Here is a 25722-nt window from a genome sequence, read left to right as displayed (position 1 = left end):
GACATAAAATGGCCTGGATATCCATGACCTCATAGTGCCTGACACTACCTACACAAGACCATCATAAGAGGAAAAGAACATGACATCAAAATAAAAGAGAGACTGATTGCGATGGGGAGGGGATATGATGGAGAATGGAATTTCAAAGGGGAAAGTGGGGGGAGGGAGGGTATTACCATGGGATATTTTTTATAATCATGGAAGATGTTAATAAAAATTGTGAAAAAAGATAAAATAAATAAAATAGTTTAAAAAAAAAAAAAAGCTTGTACCTTGGGCCTCTAGCCACCTAGCTGGATGTAACTGGGGGTGGATCTTGGGGTCTAGCCCAAAGGTGTGTTTGGGGGCAATTCTGAATTCCAGCCCAAAGGTATGCAAGGAAGTTTGAGCTCTTCTTTCCTGGGTCCCTGCTTTCTGTTGGTCTTGTGTTTGCTAGCTGGTGGTGGTTCCTCTATCTGCTTGGCTTCATGTATGGAATCAGCAGCTTCTGACATTAAATGATATTCCCCTGGATCTGTAAGCTGAATAAACCCCTTCCTTCCATAAACTATGCCTAGTTTGGATGTTCATCCCAGCAACATGAAGCTGTCTACATAGCCACCATGCCTGGCTCTGACAAGCATTTCTGATAACAGGCTTCAGGAGGGACTATCCCCGGCCACCTGCCATGTGTCCTGGGTTGGGATGACCTGCTCTGCTTTAGGTTAGGTGGTGCAAATGCAAACACCAAGATATACCAACTAACTCTTTCCCAGAAAGAGGGGAGTTCACCTGGGACAGAGAGCTGACAAAATGTCACTGCAGCCAAGTGCAGTGGTACACACCTAGGACCTCAGTTATTTAGGAGGCTGAGGCAGCAGAATCAGCAGTTCAAGGGCGACCTGTGCTAAAGGGCAATCTCACCTATCTGGGCTCCTATCCCTGCAACACAAAACCCAGAAGGCTGAAACTTAGAATCCATAGAGAGAAGGACATGACAAGGAAGCTCATGAGACTCAGCTATGACTACAGACATTTGCTATCAGGGCCACACAGAGCAAGTCCTGAAGCTCAGAGGTGTCTGAGAGGCCAGAGAGCCTCATAGGCCAGGGAGCACTATAATGCTAGAAACTTCTTCATGTGACTTGAGGACAGGGCCGCATGCCAGGGAGAGTGGATCAGATATTGGAGGGCCCTCTATTGCTTCAGAGTGTGTCTTCCATGGGGATGGGGTCACCAGCTGGGGCTGCTGGCACGTGGTGTCTTGTATCAGTAGATCATAGCTGTCACCCAGGGGAAAACGCACCTGACAGCAGGAGGCGAGCCAGCTGACTGGAGTGCAGAAAGCTTTGTGGCTGCCTTCAAACAAAACCACAAAACTGGCTCATCTCCCTCAAGGTGGCAAGATAACCAACAGTATTTGCCTAGAGGCAGTTCTGCATGAGTTTTCTGCAGAGGGGGTGTCCTCCAGAAGCCTGGCATCATTCCAGAAGTTTCTCAAGTTCTGTCATGTCAGACAATCTCTACTGTAGAAAAGCTGCAGGAATGTAGTTTAGGCAGAAGGGGGTGCGCTGGGCTAGCCATGCCCTACCAGGTGCACCAGTTACTCCCATCCCATCCACCAGCCCATGACCCCACAGCTCCCCCGCCACCAGCTTCCCAACCCTTGCCCAGGCACCTGTCATACCATAGCTAGAAAGTCCTGACAGCAGCCAGTGTAGTTTTGCACCCCCACATGGCAATGCCAGCCCATGTGGTACTCACTCATGTCACCACATGTTATTCCTCAGAGCTACCTGGTCCACCCTTCCCTCAAGTTGGGAGAGTCCCATAGGACAGTCCACTGGCACCTCTGGGATCAGAAGTCCAAGTGGTCTCTTCCCTCCTCATTGATACCAAGAGGCCATCCTGTCACTAATGACCTCTGGGCTAATGGACTGGCATGGTCATGTGAGTGTGGATCTGACACTGCCTAAGCACAAGTGCTCACTAGTCTGACTGACACCATGCAGCTTTGGGACCTCAAACACTGGATGCAAGGCCAGGCAAGAAAAGAATCCTGTATCTTCTGGCTGCTCCTTGGGGGAGAGCCTGGTCTTGTTTCCTCTCCAGGAAGCTTGTAGAAACAAGCTCAGACAGACTGATGAGCCACAACAACACATTTGCAAGAGCCACACCCTCTAGCTGGCCAGCTATCTGGGCAACAGGTGCACACACCACTTTCCTGGCCACTGGAGGGCAGCCGCATCTCTGAGAGAGTATGGCCACCACCAGCATCCCACATCTGTTGTGGGCCTAACACTACCACTGAACCACACCTACCCTCTCCCTGAGGTCCACACCAGAAGGCAGCTTAGACTCCACCCTGCTGTAGTGGCCCCAGCATGGAGACCTCACTTCTCTGAAGAGGCTGGGTTCCAAGCCCTGCAAGCTCCATCATCCTTCAGACAGTGGCTCTCAGAGGTCTTGACAGCTCCCAGGGCATACATCTGAGTCCTTGAACGAACCCAAATGAAGGGAAGGAACAGGAGAGAAGAGGCTACACAGCTCAGCAGGCAGCATGCTGGGAAAGAACCCAGTGCTGTGACTCTGACATGCCTTTACCACGCCATGTGGCTCTCCACTACTTTGATCTGCTGTGGATGCCATTATTAAGGAATCCATGAGGCGCAGTGTTCCAAGGCCACACATGGCTTTGAAAACCTTGGTAACTACTCTGAGCTCATGTGTGTGGCTTAGTGCCTTCTCTGTAAAAGATGTCCCAACCATTCAACTCCTGAGGAAAAGACATGAAAGACTGAAGCTGGCAGAGGCAGCACTGCAAATGGGAGGCTCAGAGAGAGCTCTCTGTGAGCAGACTTGGGCCAAGCAGTGAGCTCTAAGTATTAGCTTCCTCTTCTAGAAAACTGGCCATGAAGACTTGGAAAGGGTGTGTGATGACCACTTTTCCCACCTGTCCCTTGCAAGGGTAACAGAAGGGAACTTTGGGGGTGGGGCTGCAGAGATGGTTCAGTGGGCAAGGTCACTTGCTATGCAAGCATGGGGACCTGAGTTCAATTCCTAGCAGCCATGTAAAAAGCTCAGCATGTTAGCCATCAGAGAAATGCAAATTAAAACTACCTTGAGCTGAGCATGGTGGTATATGCCTTTAATCCTGGCACTTGGGAGGCGGAGGAAGGAGGATCACCATGAATTTTAAGGCTACCCAGAGACTACAGAGTGAATTCCAGGTCAGCCTGGACTACAGAGAGACACCCTACCTGGGAAGGGGGAGATGAGGGAATACTTTGAGGTTCTATCTCACTCCTGTCAGAATGGCTACCATCAAGAAAACAAATGTTGGGCTGGAGAGATGGCTTAGCAGTTAAGGCACTTGCCTATGAAGCCTAAGGACCCAGGTTCAATTCTCCAGGTCCCACACTGGCCAGATGCACATCATGATACATGTGTCTGGAGTTCGTTTACAGTGATTAGAGACCCTGGTGCATCCATTCTCTCTCCCTTACTCTGTCACAAATAAATAAATAAATAAATAAATAAATAAATAAATAAATAAATAAATAAATAAAATCAGTGTGGAGGTTTCTGAGACAGCTAAAAACAGATTTACCAGGGCTGGAGAGATGGCTTAGTGGTTAAGTGCTTGCCTGTAAAGTCTAAGAACCCCAGTTTGAGGCTTGATTCCCCAAGACCCACATAAGCCAGATGCACAAGGGGGTGCATATCTGGAGTTGGTTTGCAAGCCCAGTGGTCATGGCACAGTGGTCACAGGGCAGTCTTAGGCTCTGGCGCACCCATTCTCTCTATATATCTGCCTCTTTCTCTCTGACACTCTCAAGTAAATAAATAAAAATAAACAAAAAAAAATTTTTTTAAAAGTAGATTTACCACATGATCCAGCTATACCACACCTAGGTATATATCTTAAGGACTCTTCTCACTTCCTTAGAGATACTTGCTCAACCATGTTTACTGCCACTCTATTCACAATAGCTAGGAAATCAAATCAGCCTACTCCCTCAACTAATGAATGGACAATGAAGATGTGGTGTATTTATACAATAGAGTCCTGTTCAGTGATAAAGAAAAATTAAATTTGCACACAGGGCCCTAGACCCTCCCTCCACCTGCCCAGATTGTTCTGCTGCCCTGTGGCCCTATATGAATGACATATTACCTCTGTAGGGAGCTGTGTGATAAAAGTTCTTCTTTCCTGATCAAGATTCCTCTGAGTTTTCCCATACCTTGAAAAATGAAGTCTGGGGGCTAGAGAGATTGCTCAGTGGTTAAAGGCACTTTCTTAGAAAGCCTGTCTACCTGGGTTTAATTCTCTAGTACCCAGATAAAGCCAGATGCAAAAACTGGTGCATGTATCTGGAGTTTGCAGTGGCTAGAGGCTCTGGCTTGCCCATCCTCTCCCTCCCTCTCTATCTCTTCTTGCAAATAAATAAAAAAAATATTTAAAAAGCATGAAGCCTGGGGCTCGAGAGATGGCTTAATGGCTTTTGCATGAAAAGTCTGCTGGAAAAAAAATAAATAATAAATTTTTTAAAAGAAAAAAAAATAAGCTTGCAGGGAAACAGATGGACCTGGAAAGGTTTATACTAAGTAGTGAGGTAACCTAGGACCAGAAAGCCAAATGCTGCATGTTCTCTGCCATATGTGGAACCAAGCTACAAACGTTTAGACTTGTAAGTTGGAGTAAAAATCGGTAGCAGAGGCCTGACTTTCATACCCACATATTAATGCTACTCTCACTTTTGGTTAGAGAAGCTTCTCTTTTCAGATGGTAGTGACCACTGGAATGACTCAAAAGTGTTGAGAAGAAGTGACAGAGGAGTGCTTAACACTAAAATATCTCTATCATGTCTTCCAGGATTCAGGGTCCACTGCGGAAAAGGGGAGAGGAAGAATGTAAAAGCCACAGGAAGAGTAGGATTGCTTACAATGCAACTGTTCAGACACAAATTGGCCTCAATATCCAGGACCTTGCAGTGCCTGGCACTACCTACACAAGTCCCTCATAGTAGTAGGAAAAGATGATGACATCAAAATAAAAGAGACTAATTGAGAGAGGGAGGGGATATGAAGCCAAGTGGATTTGTGAAGGGGAAAGTGAGAGAGGAGAGGGAATTATCACAGTTTATTGTCTATAATTATGGAAGTTGTCAATAAAAAAAGTTTATAAAGCCGGGCGTGGTGGTGCACGCCTTTAATCCCAGCACTCAAGAGGCAGAGGTAGGAGGACCGCAGTGAGTTCGAGGCCACCCTCAGATTCCATAGTGAATCCCAGGTCAGCCTAGGCTACAGTGAGACCCTACCTCGAAAAATCAGGGGAAAAAAAATAAAGCTCAGTGTGGCCACACATGACTGTAACCACAGCACTGAGGAGGGTAGAAATAGGATTGCTGGATCAGTAGATCTAACTGAAAAACAGCAAGAGCTCCAAGTTGAGTGAAAGGCTCTGCCTCAGGGAAATAGGGTGGAAAAGACATCTCTGGCCCATGTGCACAGGCATGTGCACCTATACACACATATGCATACACTACACACACACACACACACACACACAAAGACTGAGAACCTAGACTTTTGCTGCTTCCCATGCACCAGGACCCTCGAAGCAGCAGGACTGCACAGAACCTGCCCTTGCCCTTTGCATGGGTCCAGCCTATGGGCTGACAAGGCTAAGCAGGCTCCCATGGACATCACCATTTCTAGCAGGCCAAAGACTCACCTCAGAAAGTAAAAACAGAAATGGGTCAGGGACAGAGAGTCAGGGGAGCTCAGGGATGGGATTGTGGTGGATGGGGGAAGGGCGCTAGAGCTACCCACAAGTCAAAAAGGGAAGCCCTGCCTGGTACATTCCAGAAAAGATGCTTCTGTGTGCAGCTACCAGACTGGCCCTAGGCTGGGGGGAGGGGCATAATGGTACTTCTGTCCTTCAGAGCCTAAGACTGCCCTGTGACCACTGTGCCATGACTACTGGGCTTGGAACACAGGGTGTGGTGCTTAACCTTGAGTGGGTATGATCATTGAGTCAGTAAGGTGACACAGGACCTAAGGAAGATGGCTTGCAGGCTGGGCCCGGCCACACTATTTCACTTGTGGTGCTGGGGATGGCCTCCCTGGTACATGACAGGTGCTCTGAATGACCACTGAGCCACTCTGCACATGCCTCCTTATCAGCCCCGCACATGGAAGGCAATACACAGGCACTTTGGGGAGGGGCTTGCACTGGGGTTGATGATAGCCAAAGTGACCTTGTTTCCTCAAATGACCAAAGCCAGGCTGGGGGAAAGCTACAAACATGAAGTGTGGTTCTATGGAAGCACCAGCTCTAGGCCTTCTGAAAGCCTGGTATCTGCACCACACAGGTCACCGGGGGAGAGGGGGGCTGGGTAGGACAAAAGGAGGGGTGCAAAGATAGCAGAACGGCAGTTTCTTCCAGAGGATGGAAGGTGTGTGAGGCAGCCCTCAAACACTACACTTGATCTACAGAAGGGGAAACTGAGATTTGAGTGACTCAGCCAGGCAGAAGCATTCCTGGGACACTGGGAAAGCAGAACTGGAGGAGACCTGGCCTGTGGCAGTCCTAGCCCATCTCCTCTACATCCTGTGGTAACAGCCTTCTCCCTGGCTCAAGCTCAAGGGCAGGCAACAGAGAGATACAGAAAAGGTGCAGGACCCTTCCAGCACTGCCATCAGCAACTGAGGCCAGCCCCTAGCTGCTCTGTCTGGGTTGGAGAAAGCCCTGCCCAACGTCAGGCAGCACAGCGGCCTATTATTGTGGCTTGTGACACCAAATCTTTCCTGGGAGGCACAAAGTTTAAAAAAAAAAAAATCTAAATAAATGGGCTGGGGGGGGGGGTGGATGGCTCTACAGTTATAGGTACTTATTTACAAAGCATGCTAGCCCAGATCCAATTCACTAAATTCTCTAAAGCTGGATGTTCCTTTGCAATGGCAAGAGACCCTAGAATACCCACCCCAGCCTCAAAATAAATAGATAAAATCTAAGAAAATTAACATTAGGGGCTGGGGAGATGGCTCAATGGATAAAGCACTTGCCACTCAATCTTGAGTATCCAAGTCCAATCCTCAAACCCAACATAAAAAGCTGGAAATCATGGTGGGCTTCTGTAATCCCACTAGGTGTAAGGTAGAAACAGAATCTCCCAGAACTTCTCAGTGAGCTCAGCCAAGGGTAACACCAAGCAATATAGAAAGAAATCTAGCCTCAGATAAGGTGGAATGGCAAGTATAGATCTGAGAATTGTCTCTGACCTCCACAGATGCATCATGACACACACACACCTGCACTCGCACATATACACAAATACACACACACACACACACACACACAAATAAATTTTAACAATTAAAAAAATGAGCCAGGCTTTCAGTGACAAGGGGAAGATGGAGATCAGTGCTGTGAAGGATATGGGACTCCATGGATATCTTCAAGCCCCTCCCCAACTTCATGTCTAACAAAATGGTTTGACTGAAAAAAAAAAAAAAAAGCCACAGTGTAGTGGCACACACCTTTAATCCCAGCACTCGAGAGACAGAGGTAGAAAGATTGCTATAAATCTGAAGCCAGCCTGAGACTACAGAGTGAATTCCAGGTCAGCCTGGGCTACAGTAAGACCTGGCATCAAAAAATAAAAACTAGGGAGGGAATTACCATGGGATATATTTTATAATCATGGAAAATGTTAATAAAAATTAAAAAATAAAAATAAAAATAAATAAAAACTAAAGGAGAGCTCAGTATGTGGTAAAGTGCTTGCACAGTATGCATGAGGCCCTGGGTTCTATTCACAGCACTACAAAAAAAAAAAAAAAAGAAGAAGAAGAAGAAGAAAAAGAAAAAGAAATGAGCTAGCCAGCAAGCTGTGAAAAGCCATGATCCCACAAACTCGAGCTAAATAAAGGGGTTTGACCAGGCCACCAGGTGCCTGAATCTGACTCCATCTGTCTGGAGAAGGCCGGCGCCATGAGATGATGGAAAGATCAGAGGGGCTGCACATGTGTGCACAGCTGTAAGCCCAGAAGCAGAAGAGGGGCTAAGGCAGGCAAGGTGCAAGTTCCAGCTTCACAGTAAGACCATTTTAAAACAGCAGAAGATAAAGTTGTTCCAGGGTGCTGGGTGTGTGAAGGGACAAGCATGGGGACCTTCAGGGCAGTTAAGTGTCTATGACTATGCAGCAGGTTCAGCTCATCACAGATTTGCTGAAACCCACAGAATAAACCATGTGTGAGTCTGTTATGGGTATAAAATGTTCCCTACAGGCTCACATGGTTGGACTCCAGCTGGTGGTACTGGCAGGTGATGTAGCCAGTAGGAAGTGGGACCTAGCTGGAGGAAATAGGTGGCTGAGGGACCAGCCTTGAGGGCTACAGCCTGGCCCCACTTCCAGCCTGAGCTATTTCCTGCCTGCTGCCACATGTGACCAGCCATGAGTTCCTGCTACCACACACCATGCCACTTCAACCACTACGTCTTGCTTGCTATGATGGACTATATGTATCCCCTGAGCTGAATGCCATGACACATCTCTCCCGCTTTAGGGTGCTTACTGTCAGAAGCGACCAGTACAGAAAACCAAGGGCAGGAGGCAGTGGTGGTGAAGAACCTGGCTCTGGGGCTCTAAGCCTGTGAAGGTGGGGAGTGTGGAGGAGTTTAGAGCTAGAGTATTGTAGGTGGACAGCAGGTTGTCCTGGGGAGCTGGGCAAACCAGAACCCCCACAATGTACATGGTGAAAGCCCACTTCATAAGGATTAAGGGGGCAGGAGGACTCCATGGGGAACTGGGCTTGGGCTACTTGTGTTACAGTCTAGCAGGCTGCATCCTGTCCGTGTCCTGAGAACCTGACTGGGCTCAATTCTAAAGGAACAGACTATTGCAGGTGTGATGGTGCATGCCCTTAATCCCACCATTTAGAAGGCAGAGGTAAGAGGATCACTGTGAGTTTGAGGCCAGCCTGAGACTACAGAATGAGTTCCAGGTCACCAAGGGCTAGAGTGAAACCCTACCTTGAAAACAAAAAAAAAAAACACAGATCAGCACCATTAAAGATAGCTGCTACATACTTTTTTTTCCACCCCCAACCCCCCCCCCCCCCGAGGTAGGGTCTCACTCTAGCTCAGGTTGACCTGGAATCCACTATGTACTCTCAATCTCATGTTCTGGGATTAAAGGTGTGTGCCATCACACCAGCCAAGAGCCACATACTTTAGATCCTGATAACAGGAAAGGTGCCTTAAAGGCAAGATGCTATCCAACAAAGGTTCCTGGGTACAAAACTGAAAACCCATCTGAAAAACATTTCTTTTTGCAAAGTGTGAGTGAAGCAGCAGGCCTGGGGGTTGCTTTTCTCCAAACAGCTGCCTAGGGAAATGCTCCCCCTGGCTCAGATACACAGACATCAGAGGCCACTGCAGCCATATTCCAGGCCTGCCTGCAGGATACCAGCACAACCGGCTCCGGAGGCAGCACCAAGGTTTCAGAAAAGTCCATGTGGTCAGGCTATGTGTGGCACAGAAGGCCCTGCAGACAGATTTGGAGAGGTATGAAGCTTAAGTTGTAATGGAGATCCCAGGATCTTGGAAATGACAGGACCAAGGGACATCCACAAAGGACAGCTACGGGCATGGAGTGAGTGAGTGAGGCCACAGGAATGGACATGAGCTGTGCAGTTTGGTGTCACTCTCCTGGGTTTGGGCCTTGCTTTGGTCCATTCTTTCTTTGCACTGTTCCAATTCCCTCTGGGGACACGAAAGTTTACTCTGAACCATTGTATGTGAGAAGTAGGTAACTTTTGTTTTGTTTTCTGTTTGTTGGCTTGTTTTTTTGGAAATGGGGGGGGGGAATCTCACGTAGCCCAGGTTAGCCTAGCACTATGTAGCCAAGGATGACCTTGAACTCTTGATCCTCTGGCATCCATTCCATTACTGGGATGACAGGTGTGCACCATCACGCTCAGCTGGTGACTTGCTGTTGTGAGTTTGCCCCATGACTCTGGACTTCTGAACAGTGTTTAAACTATTGAGACTAACAGCACCTCTGAAGTTAGAACCATGGATAGAATGTTACAGTTTGGTTGTGAATGCCCTCATGAGCTCATGTACCCCTAGATGGTCGTGCTGAGTGGGGAAAGTGGGTCACTGGGGGCAGGCCTTGTTCTAAGACAACTTACTTTCCACCTGAGTTTTGCTCCCTATCTGCTGCTGGGCTGCAGTGACCTGCTGCTCCCACCACCCAGACCATCCACTGCAGGCCTTCCTGCCACAGAGATGTGCAAGAAGCACTTGTGCACAAAGAGTAGTAAAGAAATACAGAAAGGGGCTAGAGAAATGGCTTAACAGTTAAGGAGCTTGCCTGTGAAGCCTGAGGACTCAGGTCAATTCCCCAGTAACCACATAAAGCCTGATCACAAAGTGGCACACGTAAGTGGAGCTCATTTTGTAGTGGCTACATTCTGGTGTACCCATTCTCTCTCTCTGCCTCTCCCTCAAATCAATAAAATATTTTTCAAAAAAGAAAAAATAGCTGGGCATGGTAGTACACGCCTTTAATCCCAGCACTTGGGAGACAGAGGTAGGAACATCACTGTGAGTTCAGGCCACCCTGAGACTACATAGTGAATTCCACGTCAGCATGGGCTAGTGAGACCCTACCTTGAAAATCAAAAAACAAAACAACAAAAAAAGCCAGGCAGGTATGATGGTGCTCACCTTTAATCGCAGCACTTGGGAGGCAAAGGTTAGAGGATCACCATGAGTTTGAGGCCACCCTGAGACTACAATGATGAATTCCAGGTCAGCTTGAGCTAAAGTGAGACCCTACCTCAAAAGAAAGGAAGGAAAGAAGAAAGGAAGGAAGGAAGGAAGGAAGGAAGGAAGGAAGGAAGGAAGGAAGGAAGGAAGGAAGGAAGGCTGGCTAGAGTTGTTTGACACATGGCCTCGTGATAGGGTGGGACTCATGGCAAGCCTCCTGTTCCTGCCTCCCTCTAGAGTACCTGGACAAGGGGTATGCACATATATTGGGGGTTCTCTCCTTTGTGGTTTTTTTTTTTTTTTTTTTTTTTGAGGTAGAATCTCACTTTAGCCCAAGCTGACCTAGAATTCACTGTGTCATCTCAGGATGACCACGACCTCATGGTGATCCTCCTATCTCTGCCTCCCAGAGTGCTGGAATTAAAGGTGTGCCATCACCATGCCCCTGGGATTCTCTCCTTTAAGACGCCTCTGTCAGGTATTCTGTCATGTGATGAGGAAAGTATCTAACCAGAGCCTTGAGGTGGGACAATGCTGCATCCATGCAGGTTTCCTCACAGCCACAGGTGGGGGACTATAAGAGTAAAACTGCTTTCAAGGGGCTTCACCCTCCCACCTTCTTATGGGCAGAAGCTCTGTACTTCCTCCTCTTTCCTTCTTTTAATCTAATAAAATCTCTATAATTAAAAACTACTTTTAGGGGCTGGAGAGATAGATGGCTTAGTACTTAAGACACTTGCCTACAAAGCCAAGGGACCCAGGTTTGACTCTACCCTGGACCCATATAAGCCAGGTACACAAGGTGGCCCTGGCATGCCCATATTCTCTCTCTTCTCTCAAATAAATAAATAAATAAATTTTAAAAACTTAAAAACTGCATTAAAAAAACAACCTTCAGGGCTGGAGAGATGGCTTAGCAGTTAAGGCACTATCCTGAGCAGCCAAAGGACCCAGGTCTAATTCCCCAGTATCCATGTAAGCCAGATGCACATGGTGGTGCCTGTGTCTGGAGTTCGTTTGCAATGGCTAGAAACCCTGGTGCATCCATTCTTTTCCTCTATCAGACTCTCTCAAATGAATAAATAACAAAATTAAAAATTCAGAAAAACCTTCAGAGTCAGGCATGGTGGCACACACCTTTAATCCCAGCATTCAGGAGGCAGAGGTAGGAGGATCACCATGAGGTTGAGGCCAGCCTTGGCTAAAGTAAGACCCTATCTCGGGAAAAAAAATCTTAATTCTTTTTTTTCTTTTTGCTTGTTTGTTTGTTTTTGTTTTTCTCAGTAGGGTTTCACTCTAGTCCAGACTGACTTTGAATTCACTCTTTATTCTCAGGGTGGCCTCGAACTCATGGTGATCCTCCTACCTCTGCCTCCCAAGTGCTGTGAATTCTTTTTAATAAATATTTTATTGTACTGGAGAGATGGCTTATCAGTTAAGGCACTTTCCTGCAAAGCCTAAGGACCCAGGTTTGATTCTCCAGTAGCCACGTAAAAGTCAGATGCACAAAGTGGCACATGCATCTGGAGTCTGTCTGCAGTGGTTGGAGGCTCTGGTGCACCCCATTCATTTTTTTCTCTCTCATATAAATAAATAAATATTCTAAAAATATTTTATTTATTTGAGAGAGAGGCAAATATTCACATGTAGCTTCTGTCTCAACCACCCAGCAGAGCCATGGCAGAAGGGCTCAAGTGCAGGAGACATTGGGCTCAGCAGAAGCTGAGAGATCAAAGCCAAGCTTCCATCTTGGGCAAAGATCTGAGATCAAAAGGCTTGGTCCCAACTTGGGATTGACCATTTCTCATCTGTGTGACCTTGGTGAGCTACTTAACCTCCCTGGATATTATCATCATAACTTGCCAGGCTGCATTAACAATACATGCAACAGCCTCTGTGACACTTGACAATCAGGACCTCAACTCCCTCCAGCTCCTGCTTTTCTGAATGTTCTTTAAAATCTTCAAACAAAACAAGTGACATTACCTGGGGCAAGGCCAACCCCACAGATGCTCTGATATATCCTGCTTCATGACCTTGACACAGGACAGTTTTATCATCTGTGAAATGGTAGCTGGCCTTGCAGGGACTGTGGGAGCCAGGGCCCCACCACTCAGAGTATCTGCTCTCCTGCCAAGGTCACAGTGGGACCTCAGGGGACAATGGCTGAGGGAAGGACAAGTTGGGGCTCTGGGCACACTATTGATTAGACAGGCCACAATAGATAAGGAAGAGCAGCCAGGGGGAGTTGTCTGACCACAGAACCAGCACAATGGCCTTTCCCAAAACTGTCCCCATGACCTTGAAGACTAGCCATCTAGGAAGACATCTGTGTGGGTGTGTCCTGTGGCAGGTATGGCACATAGTGGGTGTGGCCTGAGAATGCCTGTGCCTGTCTTAGACTTCAAATGAACCCCATGAGCCAGATGAGAGAGCTCACAACTAGGACACAGGCCATAACTCCACCAGCCCCTTGTCAGCTGGTCTGAGATTGTATACACTGAGCACACAGAAATGGGTCAGCTTCCTTCCAGAAAACCAGGCTGACATCAGGACAGGCTCTAGGAACTTACTCCCAGAATGCTACTGCATGTTGGCAACAGAGTGGGCTTGCCCTCAAGAATGCCATAGGACTTCATGGTGAGCTTGCTCTGGGATAGCATGGGCTACAGAGTGAGACCCTGTCTCAAAAAAAAAAAAAAAAAAACACCAGCTTGGGGGTAGAGAAGATAGTTCAGTGGTTAAAGGCGCTTACTTACAAAGCCTGCTAGCCCAGGCTTAATCCCCCAGGCACCCATACAAAGCTGAACAGGCATTTCCAGTGGCAAGAGACACTGGTATGACCATACATATACCAGTGCCCTGATCACAACTGATAAGAGGACACGTGGATGCCAGTGTCCCATAGAATCCTCATGGGTCCCACGAGGAGTATGGGAGAGCCTCCAACTGGCAAACTCCGAAAAAACCTCACAGCAGAAAGGGGCAAGATGCTCATCACAGCAAGCCCAGTGGGTTTTCCAGAACACCTGCCCCTCTGTCATTCAGCCAGCAGTGGAGGTATAGTCGTGGGGTTACCTGAGTCAGAGATGTCCACAGCAGGCCAGACACCCAGCAAGAAATAGCAATTATGTGCCAACAGAGTGGCAAAATACAGAAGACACAAAACAGCCCACAAACTGCAGCCTACTGCCACTTAGAAATTGGGCAGCTACAACAGGCAGGGGTAGTAGGAAGGCCCTTCCAATGACCCAATGGGAATGGCAAATGACAGACAGGAGGGTCCTGCAACTTGCACGCAGACAGCTCTTCTCAGCTTGGAGAGACCCTGAATGTGGTGATTTGATCCAGGTGTCCCCCATAAACTTATGTGTTCTCAATGCTAGGCCCCCAGATGGTGGCAATTTTGCAATTAGAAACTCCTGAAGGCAGTGTCTTGTTGGGGGTGGGTTTTTGAGTATTATAAGTAGCTTCCCCTTGGCAGTGTTTGGCACACTCTCCTGGTGCTGTTGTCCACTTGATGTTGGCCAGGAGGTGATGTCCACCCTCTGCTCATGCCATCATTTTCCCCTGCCATGATGGAGCTTCCCCTCGAGTCTATACACCTAAATAAATCCTTTACTCCTACAAGCTGTTCTTGGTCAGGTGTTTTCAGCCAGCAATGAGAACCTGACTTCAACACTGAGCCAAAGGAAGCCCACTCCAATAGCCTACAGTGTGGCCAGCCCTCTTGCAAACACTCTGTCCTGAGGGCCATGGACACAGTGAGGGGACAGCCTGTGTGCACAGTGCTGGGTGGTGTTGCAGATGGGATCACCAGGACCCAGAGCTGAGTTTCCTGGAGTGGCTTCTTCCAATAGGGAACCTCCACCCTGACCATGGAAAAACCCACAAGCAGCCAAAGTAGGAGCCAACATGTGACAATGGTTAAATATCCCCAACTGAGCACCCAAAACTGGGGCCTTTCCAAGATCAAAAGGAAAAAGGAGAGGGCCCAGCAACAACTGCCACCTGTCACTTTATAGGTGCCAGACCAATGTAGATCTGTCCAGGACCCTAAGGACTTTCCTTCACTACAATCTGGATAAAGGTGCAGACCTTACCACCCTGTGAGAGAATCTGGGCCACTGGTCAGACCTGGCCAGAGCTAAGCAATGGCCTCAGACCCGAAGTGTGAGGGCTCCATGGACAGCTTGCCCACCACAGTCAGTCACAGGAGTGGGGTGCCAACACAGGAACACTATGTGGGACCTGCAGAGGACCATAGCTCCTGGGCAGAACCTCTTTCAGAGCAGCTGTCATCTGCTTAATAAGGTGGCATTAGTGGCTGGTTTTATTTTATTGGTAAAAAGGCAACCCAGCAGTCAGGCACTTGGGTGGGAAACTAAGGCAGGAAGAGCACCATAATTATGAGGCTAGTGAGCTCCAAGTCAGCCTGGGCTAGAGTGAGACCCTGTCTGCACTCCCTCCATACCCCAAGAAAGATTAAGTACCAGGTGAGAGTGCCTCAGCAGTAGTAGGCTTGCCTGGCACACACATGGCTCGAGCACCCCCAAAAGAACAGAAAGTGCTAGAACTGCTGGTGCCCAATTCAAGAAGTGAGCAGTCAGGGTAGGGACTGTGGCTCTGGCCTTCCAGGCAGTGCTGGACAGTGGGAAGCAAGTGTGGCCCCTGGCAGGTGAAAGCCATTAGCCCGTGACAAGGGGGCAGTGCAGCTCTTTTGTAAAGGCACCTGGCAGCGCTGGCGCAGTGGCCAAGTCAGACTGCACACAGTGTGGTGGGAGATGTGGCCAGAAGTGGCCCGGGAAGCCCAAGTTGGACAGTGCAGACACAATACACTGTCTATGGGGACAATAAGCCACCACATGTGATTCCAAACCTCACAGCATGTCTGGGCCACACAAAGAGATGGCCACAAAGTGACAGGATGCTGGGCAGCCAGTCCCCTATCAAACTAGCCACTCCCTCTGTGCTGGGATGGCAGCACTACAGGTCCCGATGATGCCTCCTCTGGGAAGCCTCCAGCACGCAGGCTAGATGGGAGCAGAGGCTGTCTCTTACAGTGCCAGGCTGTGGAGGTCACAGCTGGGAGCCTAGCAAGATCAGAGACATGGCCCCCACTAAACGCAATGCCATTCTGACCTGGGTCTACAAGCCAACAGCCCTGTGGCTGGCGGCTCCCGCTCCTGCCCACAGCACCACTCCCCTGCAGTTCAGGAGATCCTTCCACAGGCAGTCCAAATGAGCAGTGTGACGCCTGTACCATCTTTGTTGTGCACACAATGTATCATTTCAGCCTCTCAAGCCTGCCTACTTGTGCCCAAGTGCCTGAGTTGGCACAGAGGGATCAGGGCTGGGCAGGAGGGCTGCTGCAACGAGGAGCAACCTCTGGACACAGGGGCTGTGGGCCATAGAGTGAGTGTGCTGACAGCGTGCAGCACTGCAATCACGAACTCAGGGTTACCAAGTCCTCAGCACACATCCCTTACTGTCCACCTCCTGCCCAAAGCATCCATCTCAGCTGGAGAGGGGCTGGTTCAGAACCAGAATACACATTTATCACTGGGCACAGTCAACCCTGAACAGAGGCTGGCACTACCCATGGGGCAGATCAGTGTGAGTAAGTCACAAGGAAAAATATACCTCTCCCTGTTGTAGTGACAGGTGAGCTATGTCCAAGACCTCTTATGAGAAAATCGTGCTCTAGTACACCCTCCACGAGATCCTACCAGTAACACACCCAATAGACAGGCCTTGTAATACTCACAGACCCCACAGCTGTGTTTGGCTGACTTTTGACTGCAGAGAAAGGAATGAGGGGGCCTGGCCCTCATCCCAGCCTCAGCCTGGACACTAGAGAGGCCGTGGGGAGTGAACAGCTTCTGCTAGTAGTGTGCCAGGCTGCTGTTCTGGAGCTGGGCCATGCCTTCAGGTAGGTGGGGAGCCAGCCCTGGGCAGGCATCTCTGGTCACCTGCCTGCAATGCCCTCAGGCTCTTTTCCACCTCCACCTGAAACACCAGCCACACCTGACTCAACCCAAGGAATATGGCACAGGGATGGCTATGCCCATAGCACTCGAGGGTCTACCCTTCAACAGCTGAGCCTAGTTGGGCACTGCCCAAAAGTCCTCACTGGTCATTCCTGTCACCTTAGAGTGCTTAAGCCTTGATGCGCTCACATATCAAGTATGGTTGAGAAGGCAGATGACAAGAGCACCAGGCGTCACAGGACAAGTATCCTCAGATCCACAGCTAAGTCCCAGGTCAGCCACCTCACCAAAGGACAGCAGCCAAGTCTCCATGCCCTGCAGGGGCTATGAACACCTGCTCAGAAACAATGGGGCACTTTGCTCCAGAGGTGTTGAGACAGGAGGGACAGCAGAGAAGAACAGGTGCCACCTCAAAATCTTCAACACAGTTCTGTGTCCTGTCTGCAAGGAGCTGGAACAGGACAGCCTCAGTTCATGGAGTTTGCACACAGGCCCTTGCCCAATGGGACCCTCTTCAGCCAGCTGCCTGAGCTGGGCTGGTGTCCCTTCCCATTCATCAGAGGCTTTGGAATCCAAGCACATTTCCCTGGAACAAGAGGCCAGCACTTAGTGCCAACTCCAAAAATAGTGCCACAGGGGCAGAGAACACACTATTCTCACTGCGACATGCCCCTGCCCTCAGATGGCTCTATGCAAGGTCCCTTAGCTAGCCACACCCACCTTTACACCATTACAGGGACAACTAGAGATGATAAGGAGGCCACCAGGCAACATGAGCCACACTCCTACCAGGGACTCAAATATCATGACATATAGCACTTGTCCTGAGCTGAGAAGGCTCTGGAAGGTTCTCCAAAGCCCCTAGCATAGGGTGAGCCCACTCCCGAGGAAGAACAATGTCTACCCAACACCATGTACAGGGGCCATTGGAGTTGAAAGCCCTGACATGGCTGTCTGGTCCTGAGGAGGGCAGCTCCCTCCTAACCATGCAAACCACTGAATCTTGACTTGCAGCTCCAGCTCCACAGGACCAGAGAATTATAGTCACTGTCCATTGACAGCCAGACCCAGAATGCACAGGTCACAGCAAGGGAACCCCTAGCAGGACTCTGTTACAAGAGAAGAGCCCAGAAGGCCTCCACATCACACTGCTCCTCTTCTATCACAGCAAGAAAGGTGCTGGCCCTCCTGTTCAGGATACACAGGGCTGTCCACTTTAAAATGGCAAAGGTCACAGCTATAAAGGAAGCTGCCCAGGCTTATCTCTGTCCTTGAGAAAGGTTGATGTCACTCACCTGTGCAGACCACATAATGTAATTGGATGTCACCCTCCAGGTGCCTACTAGTGAAATGAAGATGCTAGAACCAGGAGGCTCCTAGCCTCAGTGTGGACCTGGCTGGCCCAAGGACTCAAGAACACAGACAGCTGACTTTCCCTGCAAGGCTAGAGCCAGTGCTCCCAGCTTTGCAGCCTTCCCACACAGGCATCAAGTGTCCTGATAAAACTTTATCTAAGGTCAGGCATGGTGGTGCACACCTTTAATCCCAGCACTTGGGAGGCAGAGGTGAGAGTATTGCTGTGAGTTCAAGGCCACCCTGAGACTACATAGTGAATTCCAGGTCAGCCTGAGCTAGAGTGAGCCCATACCTCAAAAACAAAACAAAACAAAAAGACCTTTATCTACAAAGACAGGGCTGACTGCTGGGCTCCAGGGCCAGCCACAATTTAATCAGCTTGTATCAACTCAGAGATTGACACCAGAAAGACTACATGGCCACAGTCAGCTACAAGTGTCCTTACAGATTCTGTGAAGCTAGGAGATAGCAGGTACATGATGCTATCACAGAGACCACAGAGAACCTTCCCTACAGATGCTGGGACAGAACGGAGGAGCAGGGAGATCTGAGACCAAATGTGCCCCAACACTAATCTCCTGGAAAAACGGAGCAACCAGAGGTGGATGCAACTTTGGCCGAACCCCCCACCCCATCTGGACCTTGGGGACATTTCAGAGAGGTTGAGGGCAGGAGGCACTTCTAAAGACCTTCCCCATATAACCTTATCTGCAGGGAAACCATGCCAGCCTAATGTGACTGAGCCTGGCCAGGACCTGAAGTCACTCCCGGATGTGGGAGGACCACGAGGTCCATAGCAGGAAACTCAATTTCCTGGAAAAGCCACTGTTTCAAGAAGAAGGGTAAAGCAACAGGCACAGTGGCACAGGCTGACAGTTCCAGCACTCCGAAGGCAGAGACAGGAGGATCATAGGTTCAGGAAAACCTAGGCCATAAAGCCAGATCCTGTCTCAACACAAAATGAGAAAAACAGGCACAATGGAGCCTGACACTTGGGAGGTGGAGGCAAAGAGTGCAGGGTCACACTCAGTACCTGGAAGTTCAAGGCCATTCCAAGCTACATGAAACTCTATCTTTGGGCTAGAGGGATGGCTGAGAGATTAAGGTGCTTGCCTGAAAAGCCAAAGGACCCAGGTTCAATTCACCAGGACCTACATAAGCCAGACATACAAGGTGGTGCATGCTTCTGGAGTTTGTTCAGAGGCTGAAGGCCCTGGCATGCCAATTTTCTCTCTATGTGCCTCTCTCTCAAATAAATAAAATAAATAAACAAAGCGAAAAAATAAAAAGAAAGAAATCCTATCTTTGAGAGAGGGGAGAGAGCACAGATCCTCCCAGTGCAGCTAAGCAGTCAGCATTCTCCTACCCTGCAGGGCAGATGAGGAAGGCTCCCTTCCTCAGACTAGGGGCCTGACCTCCTGTACAGGTCACAGGGCAACATGATCCTGCCACCCACCAGTGCTCTCCTACAGGTTTGGTTTGCAGCTCAGGGCTAGGTAGAGCAGAGGGAAGAGCAGTCTTGTTTGTATGCTGGCTGGTTCCTGGCAGGGATGTCACAATCCTAGTGTGATGTCAAAACTGCTTGGAGGAAGATGAACTCTGACCTGTGATGAGTCAACAGAGGGGTGGGTTCCACAATCTGCCTGCTGTTTATACACCATCACTGTGGCATTGCCAGGCAGCCGGAAGCATGGTCAAGGGTCACAATGGCCAGGGAAGGGCTAGTCCCCAACACCCATGGCATATATACCCTTACCCACCAATGTACAGACATCAGCTGGCGGCTGCAGACTGGCTCTGTCATGGGCCTTCAGGGAGTGGGACTCATCCCCAGAACCACCAGCACCCACCTTACCACACGCATACAGCAGAATCCACATCCTGTCAAACCAGAGACACAAGGCCACCATAATCCTAATGTCCATGCCAGCCTCCTCCACCCAGCCCAGCCAGCCAGGATACAGTCCTTCTGAGGCAGCAGCTGCAGCTGGGCTGGGAAATGCTCGGCTTCTTGGCTACCTCCCCTGGGAGGTCCTAGGAGGTGACTCAGCCTCCAGAGCCACTGTTGGTGTCCTTACCTGGAGTATGGGCAACACTTCCCTAAGGGCCAGTAAAGTGATAGGAAGACAGCACAAGGGGCAGGCAAGGGGGTGCTACCAGATAAAGATGGTCCTCTGTCACCTTGTAGCTTACTGTGAGGATGGGGCACAAAGCAGATGCACCAGTGACAAGAAGAACCTGCAAGGGTCACCTATGTCACTAATGTATGGGGATCTGGAACACTAAATGTGTTACTGGTAGTGAAGCTTATAAGGAGTCTCCCTTTCAGACTTGTGTCCTTGTGCCCAAGTTCCCACCCCAGCCTCAAACAAGAATATGGCATGGGCACTGAAGGGCAGCTGGACAGAGGACGATGCCATGCCCTCATGAAGGAGACCCACAAGCCACCTCCATTCAGGCTTCAGGAATGCTGGGCACACGGAAAACATTCATGGGAGACTTCTAAGGAAGGACAGAAAACACAGGGTGCTTAGGACCAAGAGGCAGCACCCACCTGGGAGAGAAGAGCCTGAGGAGGGTTCATGATGAACTGGGACTCCTACTGCCACCCACAGCACAGATCTGAACTCTGAAGCCTGCTTGAAGCCTCCCAACTGAGCACTGTCCTGCAGTGCTTGGGAAGCCTGGGCTTCCATTTTGGCTCCAGGCCCCTCCTAGCAGCAGGCAGCCCAGCAGATCCCTCACCGTCATGCCACCTACTTTACCTCCCTCCTAACACCACCCCTGGAGAGTCTGTCTTGCCCATCTCTGTGGCCTCTCCTCACCCAAAGATTCTATTGCCCATAATACAAGAAGCCCATCTGGTGGTGCCTGTGGGGCCCAGTCCCGAAGGACTGGCCCTGTACTGGCAGGGCTCTCCAACTGAGACACAGCTCTAGATCCTTCTCTCCAGTTCTAGGGGTGCCACCCCAGGTCAGCTGAGCATCAGGCCTGGGATGTGCAGAACTAGAAGGTGGAGGGGTAAGGCATGTGACCACCCTGCCCAGCTAGACAGAGGCTCTGATCCCCTGGGCTCATAGGACCTTGCCTGAACCCTCAATTTTGCCCAACTACTCTGCCCTTCTCCACCAAGGATGTGGAAAGGGCATGTCACTACAGATCCCCTCCTAACTCAACAATGACAAACTGCAATCCAGGAGGTGGTGGGCTCTGTCCTGGGAGAATGAGTTGTGTTCCTCTTTTCTCTCCTAGAAGTGACCCGCAAGACCAAAAAGTGTCAGTGATGGGCTGGAGAGATGGCTTAGCAGTTAAGCACTTGCCTGTGAAGCCTACAGACCCTGGTTTGAGGCTCAATTCCTCAGTACCCACATAAGCCAGATGCACAAGGTGGCACATGCATCTGGAGTACCTTTGCAATGGCTGGAGGCCCTGATGTTCCCATTCTCCCTCTTTCTCTGTCACTCTCAAATAAACAAAAAATTTTAAATTAAAAAAAAAAAAAAGCAGGGTGTGGTGGTGCACACCTTTAATCCCAGCCCTTGGGAGGCAGAGGTAGGAGGATTGCTGTGAGTTCGAGGCCACCCTGAGAGTACATAGTGAATTCCAGGTCAGCCTGTGCCAGAGTGAGACCCTATCTAGAAAACCCAAAAAAGAAAAAAAAAAAAGTGTGTCAATGAACCACCCACCAGAACCAAAAAGTATAGATGAGCTGGGTGTGATGGTGCACACCTAGCACTTGGGAGGCAAAGGTAGGATAGCCATGAGTTCAAACCATTAGCTTAGAAGTGTTGGGAATTTGTTTGGAGATGGGGGTCTCATGTAGCGCAGGCTTTCCTTGAACTTCTGATCCTGCCTCCACCTCAAGAATTCTAGGGTGACAAGTGTGCACTACCACACCCACTTTATGCCGTGCTAGGGATCAAACCCAGGGCTTTGCTAATGCTTGACAAGCACACTACCCATTGAACTACAGCCCAAACCCAGTTTAGTTGTTCTTTTGAGACAGGGCCTTGCTCTGCAGTCCATGCTGGCCTCAAACTCAGGATTCTCCTGTCTCAGCACCTAAGTTGTGGGATGAAAGGGGTGCAGCACCAGACCAAGCCCAGATACAAGTTGGCATTTTCAAACAGAAACCGCAAAGCCAAGATGAATGTGAGTAGAAGCTGCAGGTATTACTGCACCAAAACCTAGCATGGCCACTGAGCCAGTGCACACACATCTGACAGCCCTGCACAGAGACTTGGTGTCGTTCAACAGGAAGCTCCTTTCCAGCCCTGGAAAAGCCTCCACAGATAAAACAAAAAATAAAAGTCAGGTGCAATGCTGTGCATCTGGCATCCCAGCATGCACAAGGCAGAAGAAAGAGGATCTAGAGTTTGAGGCCAACCTGGGCTACATAAAACAAAGTAAAACTGAGGACTAGGAATAAAGCTCAGTGGTTAAAAAAAGAAACAAAAGTAAAATCAAGCCACAGCCCAGAGAGCAGAAATGCCCGACCTGATTGACAGTGCTGCCACAACCCACACACTATTTCCTCATGCCCACCACCCAAATCAGGGTAAATCAAGACACATCCTGAAATTGATGACACAAAGATACTCTAGTCGTAATTCCCCAAACTGTCCAAGGGTAAGATTAACTATGAAGCCAGGAACGCTGGTAGCACCTACCATCCCAGCACAAGAGAGGCTGAGACAGGAAAGTGGGTAGTTTGAGGCCTGCCTGGGTTTACTATGCCAACAACAGATTCAATGTGACAGTTGCCAGGCCACTTCAATGCTCTGTCAGCCTTCTGGATAAACACAAGATTGGGCTGCCCCAGATTTGAACCCAGTTGGTCACACTGGGGGGCTGGCTCAAGTTCTTTCTTTGAGGGAGCCCTTCTGGCCAGTTGTCAAGTAGGCAGCCACACACAGCTGGGCTCCTGAGGGAACACACGAGCAGCACACAAGAGCAACCCAGGCTGAGTAGGGATGTAACCCACACCGGTCTTAAAAATAGTTTAAAATAGGATGGCACAGAGTGCTGAAGAGAAGCCACCAGGTACCAAGTCTACCTGACATGAGTCACACCTTAGTCTCAGCTGTTTCTGGGAAAGCCGCCTTCCATAGGGACGAGTCAGAATGGGCGGGGGGAGGGGGGTTGGAATGCCACCAGGAAGAGTGGCTTGGCTGGTCACCGGGCAGCCACAACTCCTCCTCCTCACCTGCAGGGGCGCTTTAAGCCTCATCTTGGGGAACCTTTAAGACAAGGCAAGAAGGACGAGGACGCTTCCCAAAAAGGGGAAAGCTGAGACTCAGGGCAGGCAGGAAGTGGCCCAAAAAAGTGGGACAACGCGAGGGAGGGGTGGGCTCCGGGGAATGCGAATCCAGGGAAAGAAATTCCCAGCTGAGCTCATGGCCCTCAGCAGGAAGAAAGCCACATTCCTTCCTCCTTACTCTCTCAACCCCCGCCTCCCCTCACTCAGCCCCGCCCCTACAGATACAAACACACATCTTCTAGCCTGGGTCGGACCCCATACTCCAGGCACTTTATCATAAAGATGAAGGCCAGACTTTCTGGGAAAGAAGGTATAACACTCTCAAACCACAAGTCCTGCTCTCTAAGGACTAGCAATTTCTGTCCCAGCAGATGGACAGTGCCATGACACATGCAGAAAGGGGAAGATGCCAGTTTGTGATTGCACCCAGGTGTCCAGATAAAGGACTCAGGAGTGTCCCCATCCCCAGCCGGGCGACGGAACCGAAAAGCCTCAAACTTCCCAGAATGGCCCACATCGGCTGAGAAATGTGAGCGTCACTGACCAGGTGTGGCGGCCACAGCCTGTGTTCAATCACCATAGCCAACATGCCCTCCCCAACAAATCCCTTTCAAGAAAACATCACCACACAGCTACAGGAAGACAGGATCACCTGCAGTGGGAGGATCTAGGGAAAAGCTGTCAGTTTCTGCCTACTCTATGGCCTTCCAAGAATCAACACTGGGTCCAAACCCAGCAAGGTGTCACACACCTGTCATCCCAGCACACACTACTCGAGAAGCTGAGGCAGGAGAATAGCCACGAGTTCCGGGCAAGCTTGGACTACATAGCGAGACTTCTAGAAAAGATCGGAAGAGTGTTTTGACCCGGAGGTATGATACTGGGAAGTGTCAGCACGACCTCCAGGAACAGACACAGCAATCCCCCCCCAAATGGACCCCACAGGTGTCCCCAAGGCGGTGGCCCGTCTCGCCCTCAGGCCTGGGAGCAGGAAAACTGTTTCCCTGGAAGACAGACACGATAGGAACGCCCAGGGCCAGAAGCCCCCGTGTCGCGATCCCTGCCACCCGCCAGTGTCAACTCCCGGGACTGACGAGGACCGCGGAACCCAGAGCACCGCGGCCCGAGGCACGCGAGGCCGGACGCGGCCCGGAACGACACGCTGCTCACCTGGTTGGCACGATAGCTCTCGAAAGCCTTCAGGGCACTGTCGGTGAGCTTCACGTGGAACACCGACACCCTACTGCCGTCGCTCACGCGCCCGCACGACAGCCCGTAGCTCCGAGCCTCCTTCAGCGCCGCCATCTTGCGACCATCGTTCCCCCGCCTCCCCTAGTCGGTCTTGCGCCGGCGCGCCAGGAAGGCCCCGCCCCGCCGCCCGCTGACGTGCTGTATTATTCATGAGGCGCATCTGGCCACGCCCTCAATGCGCAATGAAGACGCTCGGCACTGACGAACCGCTCACCCGCCTGTTGCCACGCTGGCCACGCCCCGAACGTTCAAGAGGCCCGCCTTAGCGGCAAGGCGACGCGCTAACCTACTGCATTATTCATGAGGCGAGCTGCTCATGCCCCAGGCTCTCGCCCATCCTGCGCTTGAGGCCCGAAGGACTGGCCGCACGCTAGGAGTTGGCCACGCCCCCACGAGCAGCCACGAAGCCCGCCCTCGCTGACGAGCGAATCACGGACGCACGGCACGCTGACCACGCCCCCAGGCTCTCCGGAAGCCCTCCTTCGCGGCTAGGCGACGCGCTGACCTACTGCATTATTCATGAGCTCGGCCCTCGCCGAGCCCGCTCTCGATGACAAAACCAATCGCTGGCGCTCAGCGTGGCCGGCCACACCCCGTAGCTGTCACCACACTCGCTGTAGATGCCGGGCCGTGCTACGTTGTCCTTGAGGCGCGGTTGACCACGCTCCCCACGGACAAAATGAGCCCCAAGGTCTCTGCCCCTGATCTTGCATATTCATCAAGCAATGATGGTTTCATCTCTCCAGGTCTCCACTTCCAAACTCCGCCTCCACACAAGCGCATCCTCCAGGCCACACCTCTGTTACTCCTGACCCTGACTCTCTGGGCTCGTCGACACACGCCCCTTCGGGCACTGACGCGATTTTTTGGGGGGGGGTTGGGTTTTCGAGGTAGGGTCTCACTCTAGTCCTTGCTGACCTGGAATTGACTCAGGGTGATCCTTCTACCGCTGCCTCCGGAGTGCTGGGATTAAATGCGTGCGCCACCACGCCCCGCTCTGCAGTGCATTATTTATGAGATTTATCTTCCCTCGTAGGCTTCTGCGGCGATCCGCCGACTGAGCATGGAGGCGCGCAGTCAGCACGCAACCTGCGGAGGGCGGG

The 25722-nt window shown here is 50.4% G+C and overlaps 1 protein-coding gene across 1 annotated transcript in view; it reads right to left on the bottom strand.

Annotated features, from left to right (window-relative positions):
* Ell (elongation factor for RNA polymerase II) overlaps positions 1 to 24695 on the bottom strand; it is a 61929-nt gene extending 37234 nt beyond the window's left edge. The window contains exon 1 of the mRNA XM_004666019.2: positions 24539 to 24695. Within this exon, the coding sequence (XP_004666076.1) occupies positions 24539 to 24673 (135 nt within the window). The 5' untranslated portion in view covers positions 24674 to 24695. The remainder of the gene's footprint in view (positions 1 to 24538) is intronic.
* Between the last annotated feature and the right edge of the window lie 1027 nt (positions 24696 to 25722).

The sequence above is a fragment of the Jaculus jaculus genome, chromosome 1, assembly GCF_020740685.1.
Source record: "Jaculus jaculus isolate mJacJac1 chromosome 1, mJacJac1.mat.Y.cur, whole genome shotgun sequence".
Taxonomy (NCBI): Eukaryota; Metazoa; Chordata; class Mammalia; order Rodentia; family Dipodidae; genus Jaculus; species Jaculus jaculus.
Note: the sequence above shows the minus strand (reverse complement) of the source record. Positions and strands in the feature narration are given on the sequence as shown.